The sequence below is a fragment of the Cyclospora cayetanensis genome, unplaced genomic scaffold, assembly GCF_002999335.1.
Source record: "Cyclospora cayetanensis isolate NF1_C8 unplaced genomic scaffold, CcayRef3 CcayRef3_contig_105, whole genome shotgun sequence".
In the NCBI taxonomy this organism is placed as follows: Eukaryota; Apicomplexa; class Conoidasida; order Eucoccidiorida; family Eimeriidae; genus Cyclospora; species Cyclospora cayetanensis.
The window spans coordinates 44,854-66,640 of NW_020312043.1; the positions used below are offsets into that span (position 1 = coordinate 44,854).

General features: G+C 54.2%; 3 protein-coding genes, 1 non-coding gene and 1 pseudogene across 4 annotated transcripts; 1 reads left to right on the forward strand and 4 right to left on the reverse strand.

Moving 5' to 3' along the window:
* Window positions 1–975: 975 nt before the first annotated feature.
* Window positions 976–4,962, reverse strand: LOC34624030 (annotated as a pseudogene).
* A 2,622-nt stretch (window positions 4,963–7,584) lies between these two features.
* Window positions 7,585–8,982, reverse strand: LOC113147593. Its single transcript, XM_026338658.1, has 4 exons — window positions 8,899–8,982; window positions 8,648–8,682; window positions 7,967–8,569; window positions 7,585–7,810 (listed from the first exon to the last, which is right to left on the reverse strand). The coding sequence occupies exons 1-4, from the start codon at window positions 8,980–8,982 to the stop codon at window positions 7,585–7,587; spliced, it is 948 nt and encodes a 315-aa protein (XP_026194443.1).
* Window positions 8,983–9,547: 565 nt separating this feature from the next.
* Window positions 9,548–11,235, forward strand: LOC34624032 (the record flags this gene model as incomplete). Its single annotated transcript, XM_026338667.1, has 4 exons — window positions 9,548–9,699; window positions 9,882–10,552; window positions 10,844–10,971; window positions 11,020–11,235. Coding segments are annotated over exons 1-4 (1,167 nt in total), but the record flags the coding sequence as incomplete, so codon positions are not given.
* Window positions 11,236–15,094: 3,859 nt separating this feature from the next.
* LOC34623193 (bifunctional dihydrofolate reductase-thymidylate synthase) lies at window positions 15,095–18,559 on the reverse strand. Its single transcript, XM_026338674.1, has 9 exons — window positions 18,228–18,559; window positions 17,876–18,039; window positions 17,297–17,682; window positions 16,915–17,113; window positions 16,619–16,712; window positions 16,416–16,488; window positions 15,618–15,697; window positions 15,402–15,470; window positions 15,095–15,305 (listed from the first exon to the last, which is right to left on the reverse strand). The coding sequence occupies exons 1-9, from the start codon at window positions 18,545–18,547 to the stop codon at window positions 15,095–15,097; spliced, it is 1,596 nt and encodes a 531-aa protein (XP_026194459.1). The 5' UTR covers window positions 18,548–18,559.
* Window positions 18,560–19,645: 1,086 nt separating this feature from the next.
* Window positions 19,646–19,805, reverse strand: LOC113147621. The gene has a single exon (XR_003297375.1). It is a non-coding gene; the product is annotated as a U1 spliceosomal RNA (small nuclear RNA).
* Between the last annotated feature and the right edge of the window lie 1,982 nt (window positions 19,806–21,787).

Sequence of the window (21,787 nt, forward strand, 5' to 3'; positions counted from 1 at the left end):
AAATGATTCAAAGGAAATTCAATATAGAATACAAGCCATTTCAACTGAGAGGAGCTTCCCCTCGTGGTACTGCTGCAGTGCTGGCTGGGACTATTGCAGATACCTCTGAGGCCCCTTGGGTATTTAGCGCTTCAACTTGCCCTTCCTTGAGAGCGTTGAGTTTGTTTTTGTCATACTTATGCTTTCAAGGATCTGTGTCACGTCTCATGTGCAAAACCCAACTTCCACTGGGTAGGCATCATACAACACCAAAGGCACCTGCAGCAGTTCTGGAGCTCTCCTTTCGTCTTCCCTCCGCCCAGAATATACAGCTGAATTTTCGAGCCGTGTGTAGGGCCTTCAAAGATTCTTGGGACCCCCTAAAAGTCTAGGGGGAGGCAGAAGAAACCACCGCTCTGAAGTGCAATGTCGTGTTTCGCATACTCATTTCGAGCGCCGCCAACAACTGTGGCCCTGAGGGCGCAGATTTGGCGCATTAACAATTCTTTGCAGCTCCTTGAGCGCGCGCCTCCTTTTCTACACGCATTCAGCCGTAGGTAGTTACAGCTAGTCAAGGTTACACGTTGTACGTCTAGCTCTTCACACCTAGGCAAGCGATAAATACATGTCAATCTGAAATAAGGGGATTTCTGGGAGGCTCGTTTGAGATCTGAGCAATAGATTGCCCCAGCGATCGGCTTAGAGAAAAAAAGGCTCTTCCCCTAATGCAAAGGCTGATCCGTCTCTTGGGAAGCCTGGTAGTAAGAAGCTGATGTGCAGGTAACATTAGGGAAATCTGTTAATTTAAGGGGGCACTTTAAAGACTCTACACGAGCCACCCGAGAGATTCAGAAGCCCTCGAAAGTACACTCCGAGTCCGAATTTTCCACCACACGGAGCCCCTCCGCAGAGAGGCTACCCTTCGCGCGTAACTGTTCGGATGCTGCAGAGGGATGAGGCGTCCACTGCATGGTGCTGCAAATAAGAGTGGTGTTGCTACACTGGCTGCTGCTTTTGCTGCTGCAGTTTGAGGGTGTTGTTCAGATGGGTAGAGAGAGCAGCTGCAGGGTCCTCCCTGAATGCCCCCAGGGCCAAAACGGCTGAATACTGCCTCAGTTCCCGTTGCAGTGCCAGCGCCCTCTTCTTGTTGCTCAGCTTCTTTGGATTCGAACTAAAAGAGGCTGTGCAGGGGCCCCCTGAGCCCTCCCGAAGGGCCTCCCCCACGAGGTTCATGGTGTCTAAAGCAGACGGATTTTCGCCTTCCGCCGCGGCCCCGCGTTGCTGCAACAACGCCTCCGCATAGACACCAAAATTGCGTCTTCTCTCTGCCGCTTCCCGCTTCCCAAGTCGCTTTCTCTGGCCCCTCGAGAGGCTGCGTATTTCCTTGCTGAGAAGCTCGACCACTTTTTCGGGGGCGGAGACACGAGGCTCTCCGTGGGATGCCCCTGAGGCTTTTTCCCCCCCTCGGGGGGGGCCTTGGGAGTCTGCTGCTGCGGCTTGATCGGCTGCTTCTGAAGACCTCAGAGCGACAGAAGGCTCAGGAGACACCTGGAGGGGGCCCTTTGGGGGGGCCCCATAGGGCCCCGTCGCTGGGGCTCTCGCGGGGTAAGGAGAGGAGCCTCTCAAAACTCCCTCAGGCGTAGAAGACGCGCTGTAGGCACCCAGAGCCGGGGCCTTTTGGTGGTAAGTTGTTCGCTTGCGTCTGATGGGAGGCATCGGCTTGCATGCAGAGTTTGGGGTGTCGGGTTAGAAGGCCGCCTCGAAAGTCGCAGGAGTCGAGAGACTTACGGCCTTTCGTCTATGCCATGGCAGCCGCAAGCAGCACGAAAATGTACGTTCTGCTCTCGAATGGGGAACTGCCGTTAGCAGAGACGGTTCAAAGGGCCCCCCGAACAACTGTGGGGCCCCTGCCTTTCAAAACTCCCGACGCTGACCTTCTGCCCCTCTGAGTGCTCCTTCTTCCATTCGACTGCTCGTAATATCATATGAAACGAACAAAGCATGGCTTTGGAAGCTCAGATCAAGAGTAACTGCGACAACTCGGGGCCCCCGGCAGAGTGAGGTAGCCACGTTGGGGGCCCCTGTTGGGGGCCCCCAACAGGGGCCTCGCCTTCGGGGGACCTAAGTACAGAACGCCTGATTACAGACTTCCTGGTCAGACCCTATACCTATTTTCTCGACATTTGTCTGCTCAACTGAATACATTCAGCGGCAGTGACCACCGGTCCACACTGCCCGCCTTCATCAACTACCCAGAAGCGCTACAGCTACTGTATTGGAAGCAGACGAATCAGGCTCCTTGAGCGCTCATCACAGCACATGCATCCTTTCCAAATCTTAACGCTCTGCCCCCTCTCATCTATAAACGCCGCAGTTCACAGCCAAGGAAAAAGGGACCCCCTCCATCTGGACTAGCCCAAACACAGAGGGCGAACCGGATCTCCCTAACCAAAACTGCGTTAGAAGTCGCCGCAGGAGCCTCCTAAGCGTCCCTGGAGAAGGCATGGACATTGCAATGCCTTGGCTGCTTTCCACGCATTTCGAAAGCAGAAGGAACGCGCGCCAGAAAAGCCCCAAGACTCCAATCCCCGCCTGTCTCCGCGTCAGCCCCTGGCTAGCATGCTAGCTCGACATATGGCTGACTGGATACCAGCGAGGCTGAGAAGCCAACATATTTAGAACTCTAAACACCCAGCAGAAGAGCTGAGGGAGTGCCGATAAACCGTGTCAGCCTGCCATCTAACGAGCCGGCTGGCTAGCTTCCTAGTTCGCCACATACAAAAAAGCCATGTAGCGCGCTCAATCGGCACTGAAGTAGCGAGGCAAGATGATGCTGCCTTTCAATTCTCGGATCTCTTTAGGTCAGCTGCGGAGGCCGCTTCACTAGTTGGCGTCTGCGCATAATTCACCAACCCCATGCCGTCACCGCCATCCTACGCGCTAGGCCCTACCCTTCAAACCCAAAGCGAAAATAGCGAGGCTTATCTAAGGCCCTTTAAGCCAAATGATCGACGAGCGAGAACCCCTCAGCCCGAGCTCTCTAGCGAGAGAGCAAGGCGACCAGGGCCAGCCAGCCAAACGAAGACACAAAGCGAGGCACAGAAAGGAAATGGGCTACCCCACCTGTTCCTTCCTGCAGATGTAAATGTAGTGAACGTTTGATTTCTCCTCCACTTCAGCTGCACAACACAATTCCTCAAGACCCCCCAAAAGCCAATCCAACTCAAAACCTTCGAGCCCATAAACCCTCACAACGGACTCAGGGAGGCCATTTTACCCGGTGTATTGAGGGACGGCTTCTCCAAGGTTTGGAGCTCGACAGTCCATCCGAATTCTGCCTTTTGCAAGTGATTCAAACGGAACATGGGTGCGCCGTAAGACACCATCAGGTACACCCCGCCAGGCCTGCACAGCCACCGTAAAAGCCTCAGCCCGAAGTCACATCGATCCCCCCCTCTACGCGACAAATGGAAATACCCAGTAGTACCTCCAACATCCTGCGTCACAGAAGCGCGGCCTAACGCCTGTGACGACGTGGATTTAAAGGATTAGACGAAGGGCCCGAGGGCTGCTGCGATTTCAGCGTTTACTTGAGGGTCTGCGAGATGTGGGCAAGAGCCTTGTGAACATTCTCAAATGATTTCTCCCCACACTGTAGCGACAGCAACAGCAAAAATGAGATCGAAAGCCGCTGCACCACCATGGCAAACATGTACACGGCAGCAGCTCAGGTGTTTCAGAAGGTTCAGCCCTTTCTGAATCTCAGTACTCTTCCACGCTCCAGTTCAAATTCTCCTGTGCGTCTCGGAGTTCGCGTGGCTTACGAGAATGCAGTCAAGGGTGCCCTTGTCAACGATGAGATCGAAGGACGATTGACCTTCCAGCTCATTAAGATCCAAGACGTTCAAAACTTGAACTGCGCAACAATAAAAAGCTTGCCAAAAGCCCCATGGCGACCGTTTCTTGATGTCACTGCTTCTGAAAGCAGTGCCTGAGGTAGAGGAGCAATTGCAACATTTGCTACAAGTGCAACAATAGGCGAAGGGCCATCGTACAGGTCATTCCTGCTTTGTCTGCGCATCTCTTCTGCATGAGGCTGATGCACTGCGGGGAAAAATCAATGTTTGTAATGTTCCTGTAGCCGTCATCCCACATGCTTTCGCTCATTGCTGCGCCCCCCCCCCACCCCCCAATAAACACACACACACCGCATCGTTCCATTTGGAGGAAGAAAGGCTCAAGCAGACACGTGCCGAACAGAAACTGAGCCTGCAGTGCAGCGGCGGGAGGAACAGGAGGTGCATGCATGTGCCTTCTCTCAGCACCCTCCCCCACCGAGCCAACCAGGGGGCCTCACTTGAAGTGCCGCATCCCAGCATAAGGACGCTACTGTCTTCATTCAAGCCCGCGGCGAGCAGAAAAGGTTTCAGCGCGGCATATTTGTTAAACCAGTCAAACGGTTCTGGATCTCTACACAAACCCGAAGCGCAAACTTACAAGCGAAAAAACCTGAACGTGTCTGAATCGACGCACAGCTATATACGGGGCCCCTCTATATACGACACCCTAAAAGGCAGGAAACGGCAGTACACATGCCAAGCTAACGCATGCCAAGCTAGTCCCAATGAGGGATCCAGATACACATTCTAGCCCTAAATCGCTGCAGACGTACTTCTTGTACCTCTCCTCCCAATGATCAAGGCATGCATACTGCGGTCGGCCAGAGTGGAAACACACGCACACGCATATTGACACACACATACACTCATGACTCTAACCCAGAATGCCGCTGCTGGGTGCCGAACAGACAGAGACATCGGAGCGAAGGTAGCCGCCCTCCCCTCAGTCTCGCAATGAAGCGTCTGCGGTGTCCAGCAGCCAGGAAGGTGTGCTGAGGCGCCTTGGGGAGATCTCCATCCCCTTGGAAATTCATATGATTCATTATATAGCGTGAGATTTCAGGGTGCGACTCACGCGGGTCATTTTCGGCAAGCGCCAACCGAGTCAGCGGGTGGCTTCAGTGCGTGAAACCCTTAACCCCAAGTCGACAGTTCAGCAAGCGACATGTCAGGGGGCGCACTCCGAACCTGCACCCCGTAACGGCAAGCGCTTGAGCCCCTTCCAGTGTCTGGGGAGGAAAACCGACCGATAAATCCGCGAACGCTTCCCGTGAAGTCGGTTTGGAGCGTCAGAAAAGTCCAGCAAGACAAGCCGCAACGGATGGCGCTCTCAGCAAGCGCTAAACCCTAAACTCTAAAAAGAAAAATGAATGTGTTCACTTTCTTGATCTATCAACCCGGCAATCCCTGACCGAGACCAGCTTGCACCTAAAGCACCGGGGCCCCCCTCCCGAAACCACAGAAACCGCGTCACGCACCCCCGATCGCACTGTCCTTGCATTTGTTGCTGTCAAATTACTTTTTATTTCCTGATCTACCTCCACATTCCAGCGAGGACGTTTGGTGGCCTCTTCTGTTCATCCACTGAACCCAAACACATAGCCCTCGAACCATAGAAAGCACAGCGACACCGCTACGAATTGACACATGCGGAGCTAAATGGCTGCTGCCGACAGGTTCGATTGCTGCTACAGCATTCCGCGATGTGCATCTTCCTTTTTGCGAAGTTGCATGACTTTGGCCTCACAGGATCTGCAGAGCGCTTAAGGCTCGACTTCGGTGCTTTCGCCCGCACCATTTGTACTTGACTTTAGCAAACAGGTAACTTATCGATTTGTCTGCTCACACGCGCTATGGGCTACAGAGTTGACCTGGCTGAATACTATAAACGTCAACGCTTTGTGCGTATGCGTTCATGGTTTCATGCAAACGCGGGTGAACGCATACTCGGGGTGCTTATAGGTCCAGCAACGCGCATCCTAGCTTTGTCCCTCTCCCGATACCAAAACCCTGTGGGGCGGAGAAAGGGAGATAGGCGATGGATCTCTACAAGGAGGGGCATCTCAGGACCTTCGATTGAGCTCTTGTCTGGGTTGCGAGCGAAAACTGCCTCCCTACTACGCAAGCCGGAGTAGTGGATGGCGCTTATTGTTGCAAAGGCACTGCCTCTATAGAGTTCAGCCACACTTCTTTGTAACACTCTATCTAAGGTCTGATTCCGTGCAAAGTGTTTTCCAGAAGAGCTCTTTTCCTATGAGAGTTTCGGCACTAGGAGAGAGAGGGTAGGGGGTGCGCGTAGCTTAGGCCCCCCGTCTTTCCGAGCATTCACGGCTAGTTGGGCATAGCATCTAGCACACAAGGTGTATCTTCTTGTGTCCGGCTGCCGAGACTTTGGAAGCAGCGAAGCATGTGAAGAAGAGAAATCAGTAGTTGATTTCTTCTCCCCTAGTTGACTGTATTAGTACAGCCGAATGCTGAAGTGTAGCTTAGCCCGCTATGGACACTAGAGGTCTAGCCCTTATATGAACCCTGAAATCTCGCTTTACGTCGAGATAAGCAAAATCAGAAGCCTTCGGAGACCGGAGAAAGCTGAAGCAGGGACTTCTAGCAACACACCATTGGATGGAAAATTATGAAGCCATAAACCGGTGTATGCCAATGAACATACAGTTGCAAAGCCTTCACAGAGAGATGCTTAAAATGGTGGCTGCGTGGTATTTGGGGACGCGTTTAAGAATCCAATGCTCAGAGTGCGTTTCACAAGCTTCAGCATGGTTTGTAAGCCGCTCAGGAGGCTGAGAGGGTGCGTTGAGAACTGGTGAACCACAGCTTCAAGAGCTGCCTCAACGCTGAGGCTCTGTGGTGCTCGTAAGCATTCGAAGAACAGGGGGTCTTCAACGGGGTTGAGGCCGTCGAGCACTGTGCGCCTGTCTACAGAAAGGTCGAAGAGAGGCAGGTGACAGACCGCTGGGAACGGTGTTTTTTGGAAGTTTCTGTAATGAGCTACCAACTAGAGCAACGCACTACGACTGCATTTCGCAGTTCACACGGTCAACATGAGCCACCAGTTTCCTGTTGTTTAAGTAGCGGCAGCGCTGTTTGTTGCGGCATACGTGAGGCCTAGAAGTGGCGTCCGTTCCACTGTATAGTGCTGCATTGACTTCTGACCTTGCCACCTCCGCTGCTCCTTAGCAGGGCTGGATAACTACCCTCCTACTCCTTTCAACTATTGGTTCAGCGTGCTCGCTGACTCTTGCTCTGCGAGCCTCTGCTGCTGTCTCTTTGGAGTCTGAGCTGAGCAGCAAGCCGCACAGGCGGCCATCTTAGCGTGTAGCTAGCCATCGCTGCTCCCGCGCAGGCGGAAAGGTCGACCCCCTTGGTTGTTTCGCCTGCTTTCTGTTCCTAAAGGCTGTGACACTACTCGCTACAGTCGGTTCGAATGCTCGAGAGCAAGCTGCAGAGCCTCTCAGCTTGCAAACTGATCGCCCCAACGCAGCCACTCCTCAAATCAAGAATCCCCCTACATCGACGCGCCAGAGGCCACAAAGCATCAAAAGGTTTCTGGCTTCGGGTGTAAGAAAGCCTACACTAAACCAGCAAAAAGCAGCAAGAGAAAGAGGCCTCAGTCGCCTGATTCCACCTGCTGCGAATGCCTGTGACAAGCTGCTCCTTTCCTCCCTCCTTTTTCTGCTCGCCACTCCTGCCGTCAACACGAGTCCTCTCCGTTTTGCTGCTGCTGCCGCTGCTGCTGCCTCATGAGCTTGAACTTAGAAGGGGGTCTCTTGTGCGACACTTCGTCTTGCGGCGCAAAGCGCTGCTCAGGCTCCTGAACACCCCCGACTTTCCTTTCAGTGATGGTATCCTTGATGCCGCCTACCCAACGATCACTGGTGCTGCTGCTGCTGCCGCTGCTGCTCCCCGCAGCCACTGGCCTTGTATGTGGCGCAGATGCTGATTCTACGCGTTGCTGCGTCTGTTGCTGCACCCGCTCGCGCATGTCGGCAGCAGCAGGTGCAGTGACAGCAGCAGATGAAGTGTCAGCAGCAGGTGCAACGCCTGAGGAGGGCTTCGGCGGAAGGAATGTCAACAAGTCGCCTTCCGTCGCTCCTTCCGGTAGCGCCTCCCTGATCTCCAAGAACCCTTCCGGAGTCAGTTGAATTGTGCCTGCTCCTGGCCCTGCGTCTTGGTCTGTTGCTGCTGTTGCTGCTGCTGCTGCTGCTGCTGATAGCCTCCGCGAGGAGGCTTCTGCTTCCTTCCAGAGAGGATCGCCTGCTTCGCCAAGCAACAGACGCGTTGCCGCCACGTCCTTTTCGACCCGCTGCAGCTGCTGCTGCAGAAGCCGCTGCCGTCGCTGCAGCACGCCTAGGCATCCAGCGGCAGGAGTGAGCGGCGGATCCTCCGACTCTGCTGCTTTGGCGGAGGGGGGGCCCTTCGTGTCGTCTGGCGAATCTGCAGCGCTCTCTGCAGCAGGAGCGTCAGCAACAGCTCCAGGTTTCAGCATGGCGAGATAATCAGAACCCAAGTGAAGAATAGGAGCTCCAGAAGGCAGCAATTCGGCCCGCAAAAGCGCCTGGGAGGTCAAAGGCACCATGCAAGGATCGCACATCCTGAAGTTTCTGCTGCTGCTACTACTGCTCTTATTACTGCTACTGCCGCTGCTACTATTGCTACTGCTACTGCTGTTGCAATTACTACTATTTTTTTTGCTGCTGCCAAGTGCGATCGACATGCCGCCTCCCGAAGTTGCTGCTGCACGGCCACTACTGAGCCCCTCGATGCCATGCTGTAAGAAGAGTACGGCATCCTGTAGCCAAAAAAACAGCGCAACAGCAACAGACATGCACAAATGCAGCAGCGGGGGTCCTTGTAGAGTTCAGCGGGTGCCGCGGGGTGCGCCTTAGACTTCCTGGTGTTTATCGCGAGCTGAAGCCGTTCGCGTGAAGGCTCAAAGCCCCTATCAAATCTCCTCCCTCTTCGACCCCGTTTCTTGCACCGTATTAGAGCCTCGAAAAATTCTCACCCTCAGGACTTGCAGGTGACTGACAAGCTCGAGCTTGGCATTTTGCTGCTTCTCTAGCTGGCGCTGTGCTTGCAGCTGCGCCATCTTTCGTCGGCGACAACGAGGTCGGGCGAAGGGGCCCCCAGGGTAAAAATCGGCTGCCTGGGGGGCCTCCCAGCACTCCGGCTGTTGCCGCGGGAAGGCAATGCGTAAGCCAAGGAAGCAGAGGCACAAACTGAGCACAGCAGGTGAATGGGCAAGGCAAACGCGATAAAACCACGAAGGGTGTGCAGGGTCAAGAGCTCAATCGAACGGGATTATGGTCGCCTCGAAAAAAGACCAAAGCCTCGTTCAAACGAAGCTTCCATGAAAGAAGAGTTTTGAATTGTCGTACTGCATTTGCTTGGAGGGAGGGGGCCCTCTCTCTACGTGCAGAGAAAGGGATGCATTCCTCACGAAGGGGCCCCCTCCCCTTGCGACTGGGGAGGGGGGCCCCCACAGGAAGGGCCCCGCCGACCTTCGTTGGGGTTCGCTGGAGAAGCCGTGCGGGTTCGACTTTGTGAATTTAATAGCTTCTCCTTTGTGGCAATCGCCTCGCCGAGCAGCACTTGTGAAGCGCGATTCCGCGTATCTCGGGTAGACAGAGACCCCTCTCGAGCAAGGCGTTTGAATGAAGTCCTCTAAAGAGTCGAAGGTGCACACGTACCGCGGAACAGACGGCAGCAACAACAAAAACGGCGACTGTCGCGTTGTCGGTGGCTCCAGCAACAGGAGGCTCGACAGTATTTCCTCATGGGCAAAGGAGGCGCTTTCTCCGAGGCTGCAGGAGCTTCCCGTACGGCAGCAGCTGCGACTGCCGCTGCTGCCGCCTTCTCATGCCTCTTTCTCAGTGTCTGCACAGCATAGGATCTCAGGATGCTTATAGGCCTCCGCTGGGGCCCTCGGAGGGGCCTCCTTCCGGTGCAGGGGCCCCTGCGAGGGCCCCCCGCCGTGCCAAGCCGCAGCCATAAAGCCTTGCTCCATGCTGCCGTAAGAGCACTTTCCAGCACTCCTCACCAGCAGAGTCACTCAGAGCAGCAAACTCCCGCTCAGGAGCATCCAGAGAGGGCTGGGGAGGATCGCACGTATCCTGAGAGGCGTCGAACGCGCCTAGCAAGCCTCCGCAGTCTGCCGCTGCCTCCTCGCAGTGTTGTCGCCTCCTTCCTCAAAAATGAGGCGCTTTCGCCGACGGAGGCTCCTCCTTTGCAGGGGCAGGGGCCCCCTGCAGGTTGTCAGACTTCATATGCAAGCCAAGAGCCCCCGAGGGGCCCCTCTGGGGGCCTTCCTGAGAGTCCAGGCCCGTGGGCATACGAAGCCTCATGGGGGGCCCCCGGGGGGCCCCAGTGGGATGTGCGGGCATCCGCTTTGCCTGCGGAAGGGAGAGCGATGCGCGTCGACGAGGTGTATCTACACCCGGCGTTGGTGGGGGCCCTTAAGGGTCTGGGGCTTTCGGCCTTGTCTGCGCCTCAGACCTGCGCGTTCTTCAACATTTCTTGGGGTCGAGACGTTTTGCTGCAGGAAGAAAGGCGAAAGGGGAAGACTCTGGGAGCGCTGCTTCCTGTGATCAACAGACTCTATGAGGCTCATGACCTTATCCAGCATGTGCAGCGAGAGCAGCGAGAGCAGCGGCAAGCAGGCGATGAAAGCCTTTGCCTTGCAGCCGTAAGAGGGGAGGGGGCAGCAAAAGCAAAGAGGCCCCTAGAGGGCATTGCAAGGGCCTTGATGCGGGCAGCAGTCGAAGGCGAGTGGCGTCATGCGTCTCTGCCACCTTTAGAGCTCTTGCAGCAGGACGAGCGACAGGCGCTGCGGCTGCAGCAGCAGCAGCAGCAGCAGCAGCAAGCTGAGGGCGGTGGAGCAGCAGCAACAGCAGCAGCAGCAAATCCGTTGGGAGTCCTTAGGCCGGCTGTTGTGTTGGTGCCTTCACAAGATGCTGTCATTTCCCTCCTGCACCTTCTGCAGCAGCTAGATCCCTTGGGTCGCATTGCCGTGCAGTGTCTCTCAGATGTTGGCACTGCTCAGCAGGAGGCAGAGCAGCAGCAGCAAAAAGAGGAGGAAGTGGATGCGCAGCAGCAGCAGCAAAAAAAGGAAGAAGTGGATGCGCAGCAGCAGCAGCAAAAAGAGGAAGAAGTGGATGTGCAGCAGCAGCAGCTTCAAGATATACCTGCAGACGCGTGGAGAACACTTGGCAACTCCTGGAGGCGTCTGGTGCTGAAAGACCCACACCACGCACAGCGCGTTGCAGCAGAAAAGGCTTTGCAGATGCAACAGCAACAACAGCTTCAAATGCAAGAGCAGCAGAAGCAGGAGCAAGAGAAGCAGGAGCAGGAGACGCAGGAGAAGCAGGAGAAGGAGCAGCAGCAGATTATGAGGGTTCCGCCAATCTATGGCTCCCGTATCCGGTTCGCTCTTGCTGCTGATGTTGTTGCAGATTCTTGTTGCTGTAGTCCATGTATTAGTGCTGTCACCCTTACCAGTGCATACACGAGGCAGCAGGAGCAGCAGCAAAAATGCTTGCTGCAACATCGAGCCATTGCATATCGATGCATCGACGCGCGTCCACGGCTGAACCCTGCAATCTCCTGTTCTTTCTGCGTTTGCATCCATCTGCTGCCTTCTATCTTCGTGCACCCTTTGTAGCTGCGTGTGTGTTTTAGGTGGGGTTGCGTTGACCTCATTTTGGCCACCCCAGCGGCATTCTGGGCTTCTTGGGGGCCCCTGGTCGGTGGCGGGGGCCCCTGTGTGGAGGGCCTTCCGATGGGGGCCCCCTTGCCTTCGTTGGTAATATGCGAGGAAATAGACATGTTGCTGCAACAGAATAAAACGAAGAACGCAATGCTGCAAATCTTGGGGGCACTCAGACCGAGGCCCCCCATCAATGCCCCCAATACTCAGAAGAAGAAGGTACTTTGCTGCTGGCGCTGTTGGTGTGTTTGCAATCATTTGGATTGAAGAAAGTGCAGCTCGATCGGCCGGTATATATATATAGGGGCTGGCAATGTTGTTTTGCGCTTATTTGGACTCAGGCGGGGGCTTTTCCTCCTACGCAGCTGGTGTTTATTGGATCGACTGTCTCTTTTGGGGGCCCTTGCAGCAGCGGTGTCTTGCTGCTTGAAAGGTTTAGCACTGCTGCTGCTGTCCACCCTTCCGCCACACCTGCAGTGCAACCCCAGCAGCCTCAGCGGCACCTGTGGCTGCGCCTTAATACCAGCAACATTAAGAGGGAGATGCAGAAGCAGTTCCCCGCGTGGAATGAAGACAAGAGGGAGCAACAGCTGCAGCAGCAGCTGCTCTTGGTTCGGCAGCAGCAGCAACACCAGCAGCAGCAACACCAGCAGCGCTCTGGCCAGCCCATTTCTAAACAAGCAAACCAGCGGCAACAGCAGCTACTGCATCAGCAGCAAGAAAAGCAGCAGGATATGTTGCTAGAGGCCATGAGCGACTTGGACCTGGAAAAGGATCGACAGCAGTTGCTGCGTGCTGCCGCCTTCAAGGAGAGGTTTAACGTGCTGCTGCTGCTGCTGCAGCAGGTTCCTACTCCACTAACAATCATTTTTTGCAACAGCAGCAGCTGCTGCAGAGATCTTGCGGCCCTGCTGCGACAACACAACTGGCCAGTCTCCTGCTACCACAAGCAACAGTCCATGCGCAGGCGTCTGGCTGCCGCTGCCGCTGCAAATGCAGCGGCAACGCCTGCTGCATTCGCAGCAAGCACACCGGCAGTGCCGCATGTAATCGTGGCCACAGATCTTTTAGCACGATCTGGACAAATACGCGGGGGAGCCCACGTCGTAAATTTTACATTTCCATCAGATGCAACGGCATTCATACACCGGGCGGCACTCGCTGCGGCATCACCGAGTACGTGCCTGTGCTGCTGCCAGGGGTGGCTTGCTGTTGTGTGCGTGTGTGTGTGTGTGTGTGTGTGTGTGTGTGTGTGTGTGTGTGCGTGTGTGATAACTTCAATTATGTTCTCCATTGTTGCTTCCATCTGCGAAGTCGGGGCATCTTCTATGTGGGCTGCAGGTGGTGCGCATGACGGCGAAGTAGGCGCGTCAGGAGGCCCCCTGATCACCCCCTTTACTGCGGGACTGGTTTCGAATATTGTTGGAGATGAAGACGTCGCTTTCGCATCTCAGATTTATCGCCTTACAGCGCAGCAGCAGCCTCTGCAGCAGCTCTTCTCGAGAAAGAGGTCCCTGAGGAAGAGATCCTCCAAGGTGCTGCTGCAGCAGCTTGAACGTGAGGAGCAGGAGGACGAGGGTCAGCAAAGCGTTGGAAGGAGCAAGAGGACTGTTAAGGAGGAGCAGGGCCCCTTTAAAGGAGGCCCCCTCTTTAGCAAAGTGCAGTGGGTGGGGAAGGGCGTTCATGGCTTCTTTGCTTCTCCTGCTGCTGCAACACCTGTTGCTTCCACTTCTGCAGGGGGGGTTAGTCAGCAGACACTTGCCTTCCTTAAGGATATGGAAGGGCGTGGAAGCAGCAGAAAGTCACCTGCTTCCGCAGTGGCTGCTGCTGCGAAGGCGCGTGCTGCAGCAGCAACAACTGCGGAAGTAGGGGCCAACCAGCAGCAGCAAGACGATCCGATCTCGTGGTGCTTTGATTCGGATGATGAAATTGAAGAGATGGGCAACAGCAAACCAGCGGGAGTAGTGGCGCCTCCTGTTGCTCTTGCTGGAGCAGGAGGCTCTCCCCGACAGTGGACTAAGGAGGACTACACACGGCTGGTTATTCAGCGCATGCGGCGTAGGGGGCCTTCCCTCTCGTGGCAGCAACAACAGCAGCAAAAGACAGCAGAAGTAAGGAGGACGAAAATGCTTCTTAGAAACTTCCAGGAGGAGGATTTATTTCCGGATGAGCTAAAACTGTAGATGCAAGGAGCCGCAAGCCAGCAGCGTGATACACAGCCGTTACAAAACGCACAAGTGTAACCGGTGATGCAGAGGCGGGCCCTTAAGCAACAGATTGCGGTGTATATATATATATGTATGGATGTCTTAAGCTTAGAAGGGTCCACGGGTTCAAAACGCTCCAACGGAATGCTCTCTAGGTATCCGTGTGTACCAGGGTCCATGTGTTGCTGAAGCGTTTCTGCTTTGTGGATGCTCAGTTTGCTGGTGTGTCTCCCCATGCTTCAGTCTCCCCCTCACTGTCTAGGCCCCCGTTTTCATTGCCCTTCGTCACTTGCTTTACCACCATATTGGCTAAAAAACAGGATGCGCCCTAAACTCCGCACTCTGAGTTTTTTACACTTGAGATGAGTCCCATATAGACGGCCTAGAGCCGCTCCTAGCCTTGCCTGTGCACCAAGCAGTAGTATGCGTGGAAGGTAGGTTGCGATACAGACTAGGATTCGAGGGGTAGGAGGAATTAGACGGCCATGTCCATTTTGATGGTTGCGTGAGGTGTATATCCAACGAGCTCGAAGCTATCCGCGGTGAAGTCTTCGATTTCCTAAATATTGCGCAACGAGCAGAAGGCACCAAAGTGGCACGTTTACATGCCGCATTCAGGGATCTTCTGCACTTGCCTAGCAAGTGCGCGGCATACATAGGTGGAACATAGAGGAGCCTGCATGCTTCTGTGGGTTCAGACGCCTCTCTACGCGTGCGCTTCGGCACGCGGGGTACCTAGAAAATGGCTGATAGAAGGCTTCCAGGGCGTGTATACCTGTGGTTCCCCCCTGATTTTCACGACAGGGAAGGGACGGGGTTCCCGTCTAATCTGCTCGATGAGGGCTTCTCTGTGGTTCAGATAAATATGTGTATTGCCGAGGCAGTGGACGAACTCTCCCGGCGTGAAGCCGCATATCTTGGCCAGCATGAGAGTCAGCAGAGAGTAGGAAGCGATGTTGAAAGGAACTCCAAGCCCTACGTCGCAGCTTCTCTGGTACATGAGGCAGGAGAGACTTCCATTCGAGACGTAAAACTGACTCAACAAGTGGCAGGGAGGCAGCGCCATCAAGTGAAGAGCTGCAGCAGCGACACCCTCGAAGCACACGACGCGTGCAAGGCGGGAATTTGCGGGCAGGGCTCCTCTCTCCAACGAGACATGAGGAGGCGGCTAGCGCTGCAATAAGTATGCACGCGTGAATTGGTACAAGACGTGGTCTCGAGGTGCCTGCTTTCCACCGTGTGTTGGCTGTGCCATCGGAAAGAACAGCACCAACAGCTTCGTGTGCGCCTTAAAAGGGCACATGCAAAGGCCCTTTATCGGAAAAACAAAACACAGAACCTTGCCTGAAGGGTTCCACGCAGAAATGATCATGCGGCGATCGTACGGGTTGGTCCTCAGTTTGTGGATAACCTCCTTCAGCTGATCCACCCCCTTGCCTGCATGCATTGCGCAAATGCGTGAGTTGTTGTTGAACCGTTTTCAAAGCTCCAGGGGAAACTCTGCGGACCTGTGAAGAGCTGGAGAGAAATTCCAGAGACAACCTGCCCTTGCCACAGACCCTTATCCTCGAGAGCTTCGCACTTTCTTCCCCTCACCCGTGTAATCCGCATGCATGTTGGAATATTCTGCGCCGAAGTGCCTCCATTGGAAGCCGTACACGGGCCCTTCACACACAAACCCAAAGCCCTAAGCGGCAAGCATCTCAGGAAGGAACAAAAACACACAGAGAGCTGCTGCTGTGGCATGCAGTGGCCTTCCAGGAATGATATTTAGGGGCTTATTTTGGCCCCTGCATGCTGGCGTCTGTCTACGCCGTACCAATGTCTCCCTGCTCCCTGTCTGTTAGCCCTCGGCTGTCCAGAAACTCGCGTGTTGCATTCAAATCCCATATCTGGAGCGTGACGCACACATATGCATACATATGCACACACATGCATGCACACATGCACACACACACACACACACACACACACACACACATATGCATACATTGCATACACACACATGCACACATATGCATACATTGCATACACACACATGCACACATATGCATACATATGCATACACACATATATGCACACATATGCACACATATGCATACATTGCATACACACACATGCACACATATGCATACATATGCATACACACACATGCACACATATGCATACATTGCATACACACACATGCACACATATGCATACATATGCATACACACATATATGCACACATATGCATACATTGCATACACACACATGCACACATATGCATACATTGCATACACACACATGCACACATATGCATACATTGCATACACACACATGCACACATATGCATACATTGCATACACACACATGCACACATATGCATACATATGCATACACACACATATGCATACATTGCATACACACACATGCACACATATGCATACATGCATACACACAGCCAACCCATCGAGTTTCGCAAGACACTTAGGGCTCGAAGAAAAGGGCCACACTAACTTATGACCCTAAATGGGTGCTCTAAAAAGAACTTTCCACAAATAATCGCGCAAATATGCGGAAACTCAGGCCCTGTGCGGTAGTAGCGAAGCGTCTGTCTTCGCGGCTTACTTTGACTCCCAGTTTGCTAAGGTTATTTGCGTTTGTGTCTCCGCGAATGAACCAGAGCAGCTCCTCTACCACCCTGCGCATGTGCACACTCCAATCCTCCGTTTGGAGATTCCAGAAACCTCGATCAAGGCAGGCGGACTGCCTCGCCTCGAAAGCAAACTATAGAAGCCGAGTAACTGGAAATTCAGGAGTGTGCGTGTCACCCTCTCCAGAAGACCCTTTTGGTGGTAAGCAGCGGAAACGTCTCCTTCAGCGAAAATCGCATGCACCGTCCGAACTGGGAAACAATGCCCACTCCTGAGGAGGCGAAGTCAGAAGCCACAGATCTGCCGTACACTCGACTACGAACAGCAGACGCCACAGGAGACACAGCAGCAGGCCGCCTCGCACTCCCAGCCACATCCGATGCAGATAACCAGCTGACTCCGATCCTACGTCGTCAGCCCCCGAACCTCGTTCAGCTATCGTCTGGAAAGTGGACGCTTGTCGTTGCACTGACCAGTCCTGTCCGGCTGCTCCGTTCCGTTGTTCAAGATGTCGGCAACCAACTCCAAGTACTGCAGCTCTTCATGCAGACGCCCCCTCAGATGAGGCAACACCCTCAAGGGTGGAGCCTTCGGGGGGGCTGCCACAGCTTCCCCCCGAGCCGCTTCCTTCGCTTCGAACACTTCCAAAGCCAATGCAGCACGGAAAGACGTCTGAGTGCAGCCGCAACGCAACACAGCGCCAGACACAAGGGCGGCAAACAGCAGACTCAGTGCCACACACACTCACATACATAGCAGCGACACAAGCAACAGGTGGAAGCCGTAGGTCAGTAGGAGAGACTCGAGGAGCACCGACGGCAGAAAAGAGACGCGACAGCAGTGGGGAGCTCTAACCTGCTGCTTTTCCTGCAGCAGCTGCTGCTGCTGGTCCACCTGCTTTTGCTGCCCTCGACAGTTCCTTATTCGTTCCATGATTACAAAATCAAAGGGAACTCCGCGATGTGCTTTCGACTTGCTGATGTAGCAAACCTCGAACCCGTCGGTACGAGAGCTCCACAGTCCCGAATCCGATCTGACGAGGCCAGCTCCCTCGAGTTGTTGCTGCGGCTGTTGGTGTAGTGACACTGCTTGAGAAGCCTCTTCCGGTGACGCTGGCGGCGATGTGGGGGGTCCAAAGGCGGGGAAAAACGTATCGCAGTTGAACGGGGTGGCGATGCGCGTGATGTACAAGAAAGACACCACGTCCAACGCCAGTGCAGCAGCGTAGACAGCTGAGCCCCCTGCAGATAGAAGCGATCTTTTACGGCAGATGCGCAAGTGTGCAGGAGAGAGGTAGAGAGGGGCAGCAGGCACAGGGTGTGTGAAGGGGTTAGTAGGGACCGGAGGACGGCGAAGACACGCGGATGCCCACGTGCCGAAGGGAGGCTAAGAACTAGCTGAGAGATTTCAGCAGTCGTGTTGTTGCGTCTTTACCTGCGATGAAGACATGGTGAAGCTGGTGCAGGAATTTCTGTTCCAACAGGAAAAGTGCAGCCGGCAAAGACGGCGAAACAAAGAGGAGGTTTGATGAAGAAGACACGTCTTCAGCTGCCTCCACACTGCCTGCCGCTGACGAAGTCAACAAGTCTTCAGCAGTCCTGTAGAAACGAGGAGAGGAAAAATGGATCGAGAGATGGGGGGGTCTCTTAAGGAGTGGCATCCAGCCAGCTGAATGAAAAGGGCGGACACTGTACAGACACCTCACGGGGGACGCGAGGTACTGGCAATCCTGCATGCCGTCAGGTATCCACTCGTAGTCTCCGAAATGATGAATTTTCGGTCTTACACGGAGGAAGAGATAACGATGTTTATTCTGCCCTTCAGAGGCCGCGCATTCGGTGGTAAGGATTCCCAGGTTCTTCGACCCATAATCACTGCGTTCAGCTTTGGGGTTGCTCCCGCCGGAGTCTTATCAGTTGCGGCTTCCTGCTCTCCCGTGAAGAGAGTAAGGTGGGAGAAGTGCCTGAAGTCCGGTGAAATGTGTGGCCAAGGAAGATCATTGTTGAATCCGATCCCTCTGTTAGCCGTCATTGCTACAACGATAGAAATGGGATATGAGAGGTGGAGGGAGCGGAGAAGGGAGGCGTCTTTTAGCAGAGTCGCCATGTCGAACCCAGGAACAGCAGGAGCATTGGCAAGGTCGGCAGCAGGGGAAAGATGCAAGGGGGTACTGAGGACGGCGGGTGCTTCGGAGGAAGGGGAGTGGAAATCACGGGAGGCCCTTGCTACCTTTGAAGCAGCAGGCAGGAAGCCGCGTTCTTGGGATACGATACCCGGGGCAGCCGGCATTGCGAAGAGAGGTGTAGAAAGTCGAAACAGCAAAGACACTCCGCCTGGGCGGCTGGAAGGCGTGGGGTGATAAGGGGGCAGGGCACTCAAGAGTGCAGTTTCCTGCTTTGAGCCTGATAGTGTTAAGAAGCAAGAAGATGAGAGCCGGATATGAAAGCGCAAAGCGAGTGTAGAAGGCGTTAGGCCCCCACGCATGAACATGGTGGTGGAGGCAGGATCACTGGGTGGTGAGCGTGGTCGGTCCTGTTGAGAAGAACAACCAGCCCCCAACCCCCATTCGTTTCCCTACGTTTAGAGGAGGTTATTCAGTTCTTCTAGCATAAACAAGTACAAAAGTTTGCACCTAGCGCGGACGCCAACCACCCACCATGCAGCAGCCACCACGATGGAAGGAGCGAGATGAAACGGATCCGCTACTCCCCATCGGAACACCGTAAGACAAGTGCGTTGTACACCTCCTTTAACGTAAGCAATTAATTATTTTCGGCATGCTGCATAACTACTGCAATCTACCTACGCAACTGCAGCATTTCCGGCGCTCGGCTCCCCAACGTGACAGCTATCCCCCGCAGCGGGGGTCCTCCTAAGAAGCTCAAGGGATACGAACTATGCCTAGTCAGGGAGCATGGCAAGTCAGAGTTACAGGATGCTCAACACTCCTTTACTCTCTACCTAATAGCACACTTAAACAATTCCTGTACCAACAGCGCAACTAGAAAAGCTGACTGCGGGCGCATGCGCACCCCCTCATCCACGCTTCACAGCAGATTCTGAACCGACGATAAGGCGCTCATTCAAGGTTGCACCCCATTTCAAAGAGGAACTACGTTTGAATCCTAAAAAGAATCCGGTAACCAGGAGCTAGAGAGCAACCGTATGGAGAAAACACTGCCTAGAACACGCACACAATTTTCGTTAGCAGCCGCGCGAACACGAACTGCTGATCAGAAATTCTGCTGTGGAGCCACCCTCTAGGGGCGGGCCTAGCCAATCACAGGCCGCTGAGTGCAATGCGCTGCTCATAGCTACGACAGGGTGATGCCGGAGCCACCCCGAGCGCCAGCCAAGTAAGTTTACCAGAACCTATCGAGACGTTATCCACCCTGGGTTGCCTCGAACGGCGAATAACTCGGCGCGTCCAGTTAGTCGTCCTGCCTCCTTCCAAAGTGAGCTTCGGATCTTTGAAATTGTTTTTTTTTAAAGGGCTTTTAAATCTTATCGAAAAATTCGATTAAGTTTTGAGAATTTTATGCTGGTTTTGGGGATCCCTTTTCGTGCTTTTGCGAGCAGTCACTTGCTTGGTGAGCCCGCCAACAAGTGCGTCCACTAGGCTGGCCGCCACCTCAAATCCTTTGTAAATTTTGGCCAAATAATTCCTGTTCATTAATTTCATCTAGATTCCAATTATTTTAGAGACACAGGAAGCGCTCTTCTCCCAGCTCTCTGTAAACGGACCATTCAGCACAGCACTCCGGCCCTGTCCATGGTGGAGCTGTCGCACGCGAAGACTATGGGCGTAAATTCCCCCATGCTCGCTTAACTACTAGGGTTTCTCTCTACATATCCTCCAGAAGCTTGTGATATGCATATTCATCAGAGGTGATCCTTCCATCTGCGTGCCACGTCACATGTGACGCCGAGTCGGTTTCCTGCTGTGGCGTGTCAACCTCCTACACAGTCAAAAGTCCAGTGTTTCGGACTTGAGTGGGTGTCATCCTAATCTGGAGCATCTAAGAACCTCAGTAAATGAGGGTTCAGTAAAGCGCCTTTTGTCCTCCAGCTGGGCTAACAGTGCTGGCGCCTGTCATACTGGAACACCCCAGTCAAAACAGGGGCCTAGAGGAGGCTCCTGCTGGGGATATAAAATGCTAGATTGTGCATTTGGGGAGGCACTCTCTGCCGAAGGCAGACGAGGACTGCAGAGGCCTTCTCCGTGGGGTCACCACAAGGGCAAACGGCTGTCACTACTGCGAAATCGGACTGCCTCAGGAGTTTTAACCTTCCCCGCCGCTGCTAGAATCAGCAGGGGTGAACGTAATCTCAAGACTGCAGAGTCAACGGAAGTCCGCTGCATTCATTCTCCAATCGTGCCGACTCCCTGTAGCTCGTTGCGTCCTGGCGTACACGTTCCTCTGGGTACCAAACAGACGGCTACGCTACCACACCCCAAGAAGCAACATCCGTTGGTACAAAGTGCATCACCGTTTCCTGTGCATTTCTCATATAAGTTTGTCAGACGGCTGCCACTGCTGGGGGTGGCGCTGTCCGTCTGCCTAGCCCTGTTTGCCTGTCTGTTTGGTTTCACTGTTCTCCTTTCCCATCTGTTGCAGCAGCTTTCAGATGTGAGGGTAGCAGAGCTTTCTGGCTCTCTCCACACTATCCGCTCCAATGATTTCCAGCTTGCGCCTCCTTCCTTTCCCTCGGAAACGCGCTTCGTGACGCCGACAGACCCTCAGCAGTTTGGTGGTGAATCAATCGCACCCTTCGTTTTTCAATCACGAAGAGCAGAAGACTCTCCAGAAGCTTTCGGAGCTCCTCGCAGACGGCTGGAAAACATTGTGAGCATTGGACGTCCCGATGGAGATACCGGCTTCGATGCACAGAAAATGTGGGTAGCCTTCAAAGGGGCCCCTCAGGATTACTTGTTGTTTGTGTGGTTTATAGTCAACATCTTCTTGGCTGGCTGTTTCTGCAGTTGGCTGTGCACCCAGAGGAGCTACCAGAAGGCTGTGATGGTGTCTCCTTGAACAAGTGTTACATGCAAACAGGCACAGACACGTAGGGAAGAGGAAGCGAGAGCAGCACTAGGATGCGCAACGGGAGAGTTGGAAAGGACAGATCTAAAGGAGAAATGGAGACTTCTAGAGCAGGCTCCCTCATGACCACAGCAAAGTGGCGGCTACTGACTTTTGTGGCTCTGTGGCACTGTAAAAGCAGCACCGGGCAGCTTGGCTGGCTGTCCGCAGTTCCAAGCACAATGAAGAGAAGCAGAAACACGAACGGCAGTTACGGCGTGTATATTTGTCTCCTTGCTTGCCTATCAGTGTCTGCATCTGT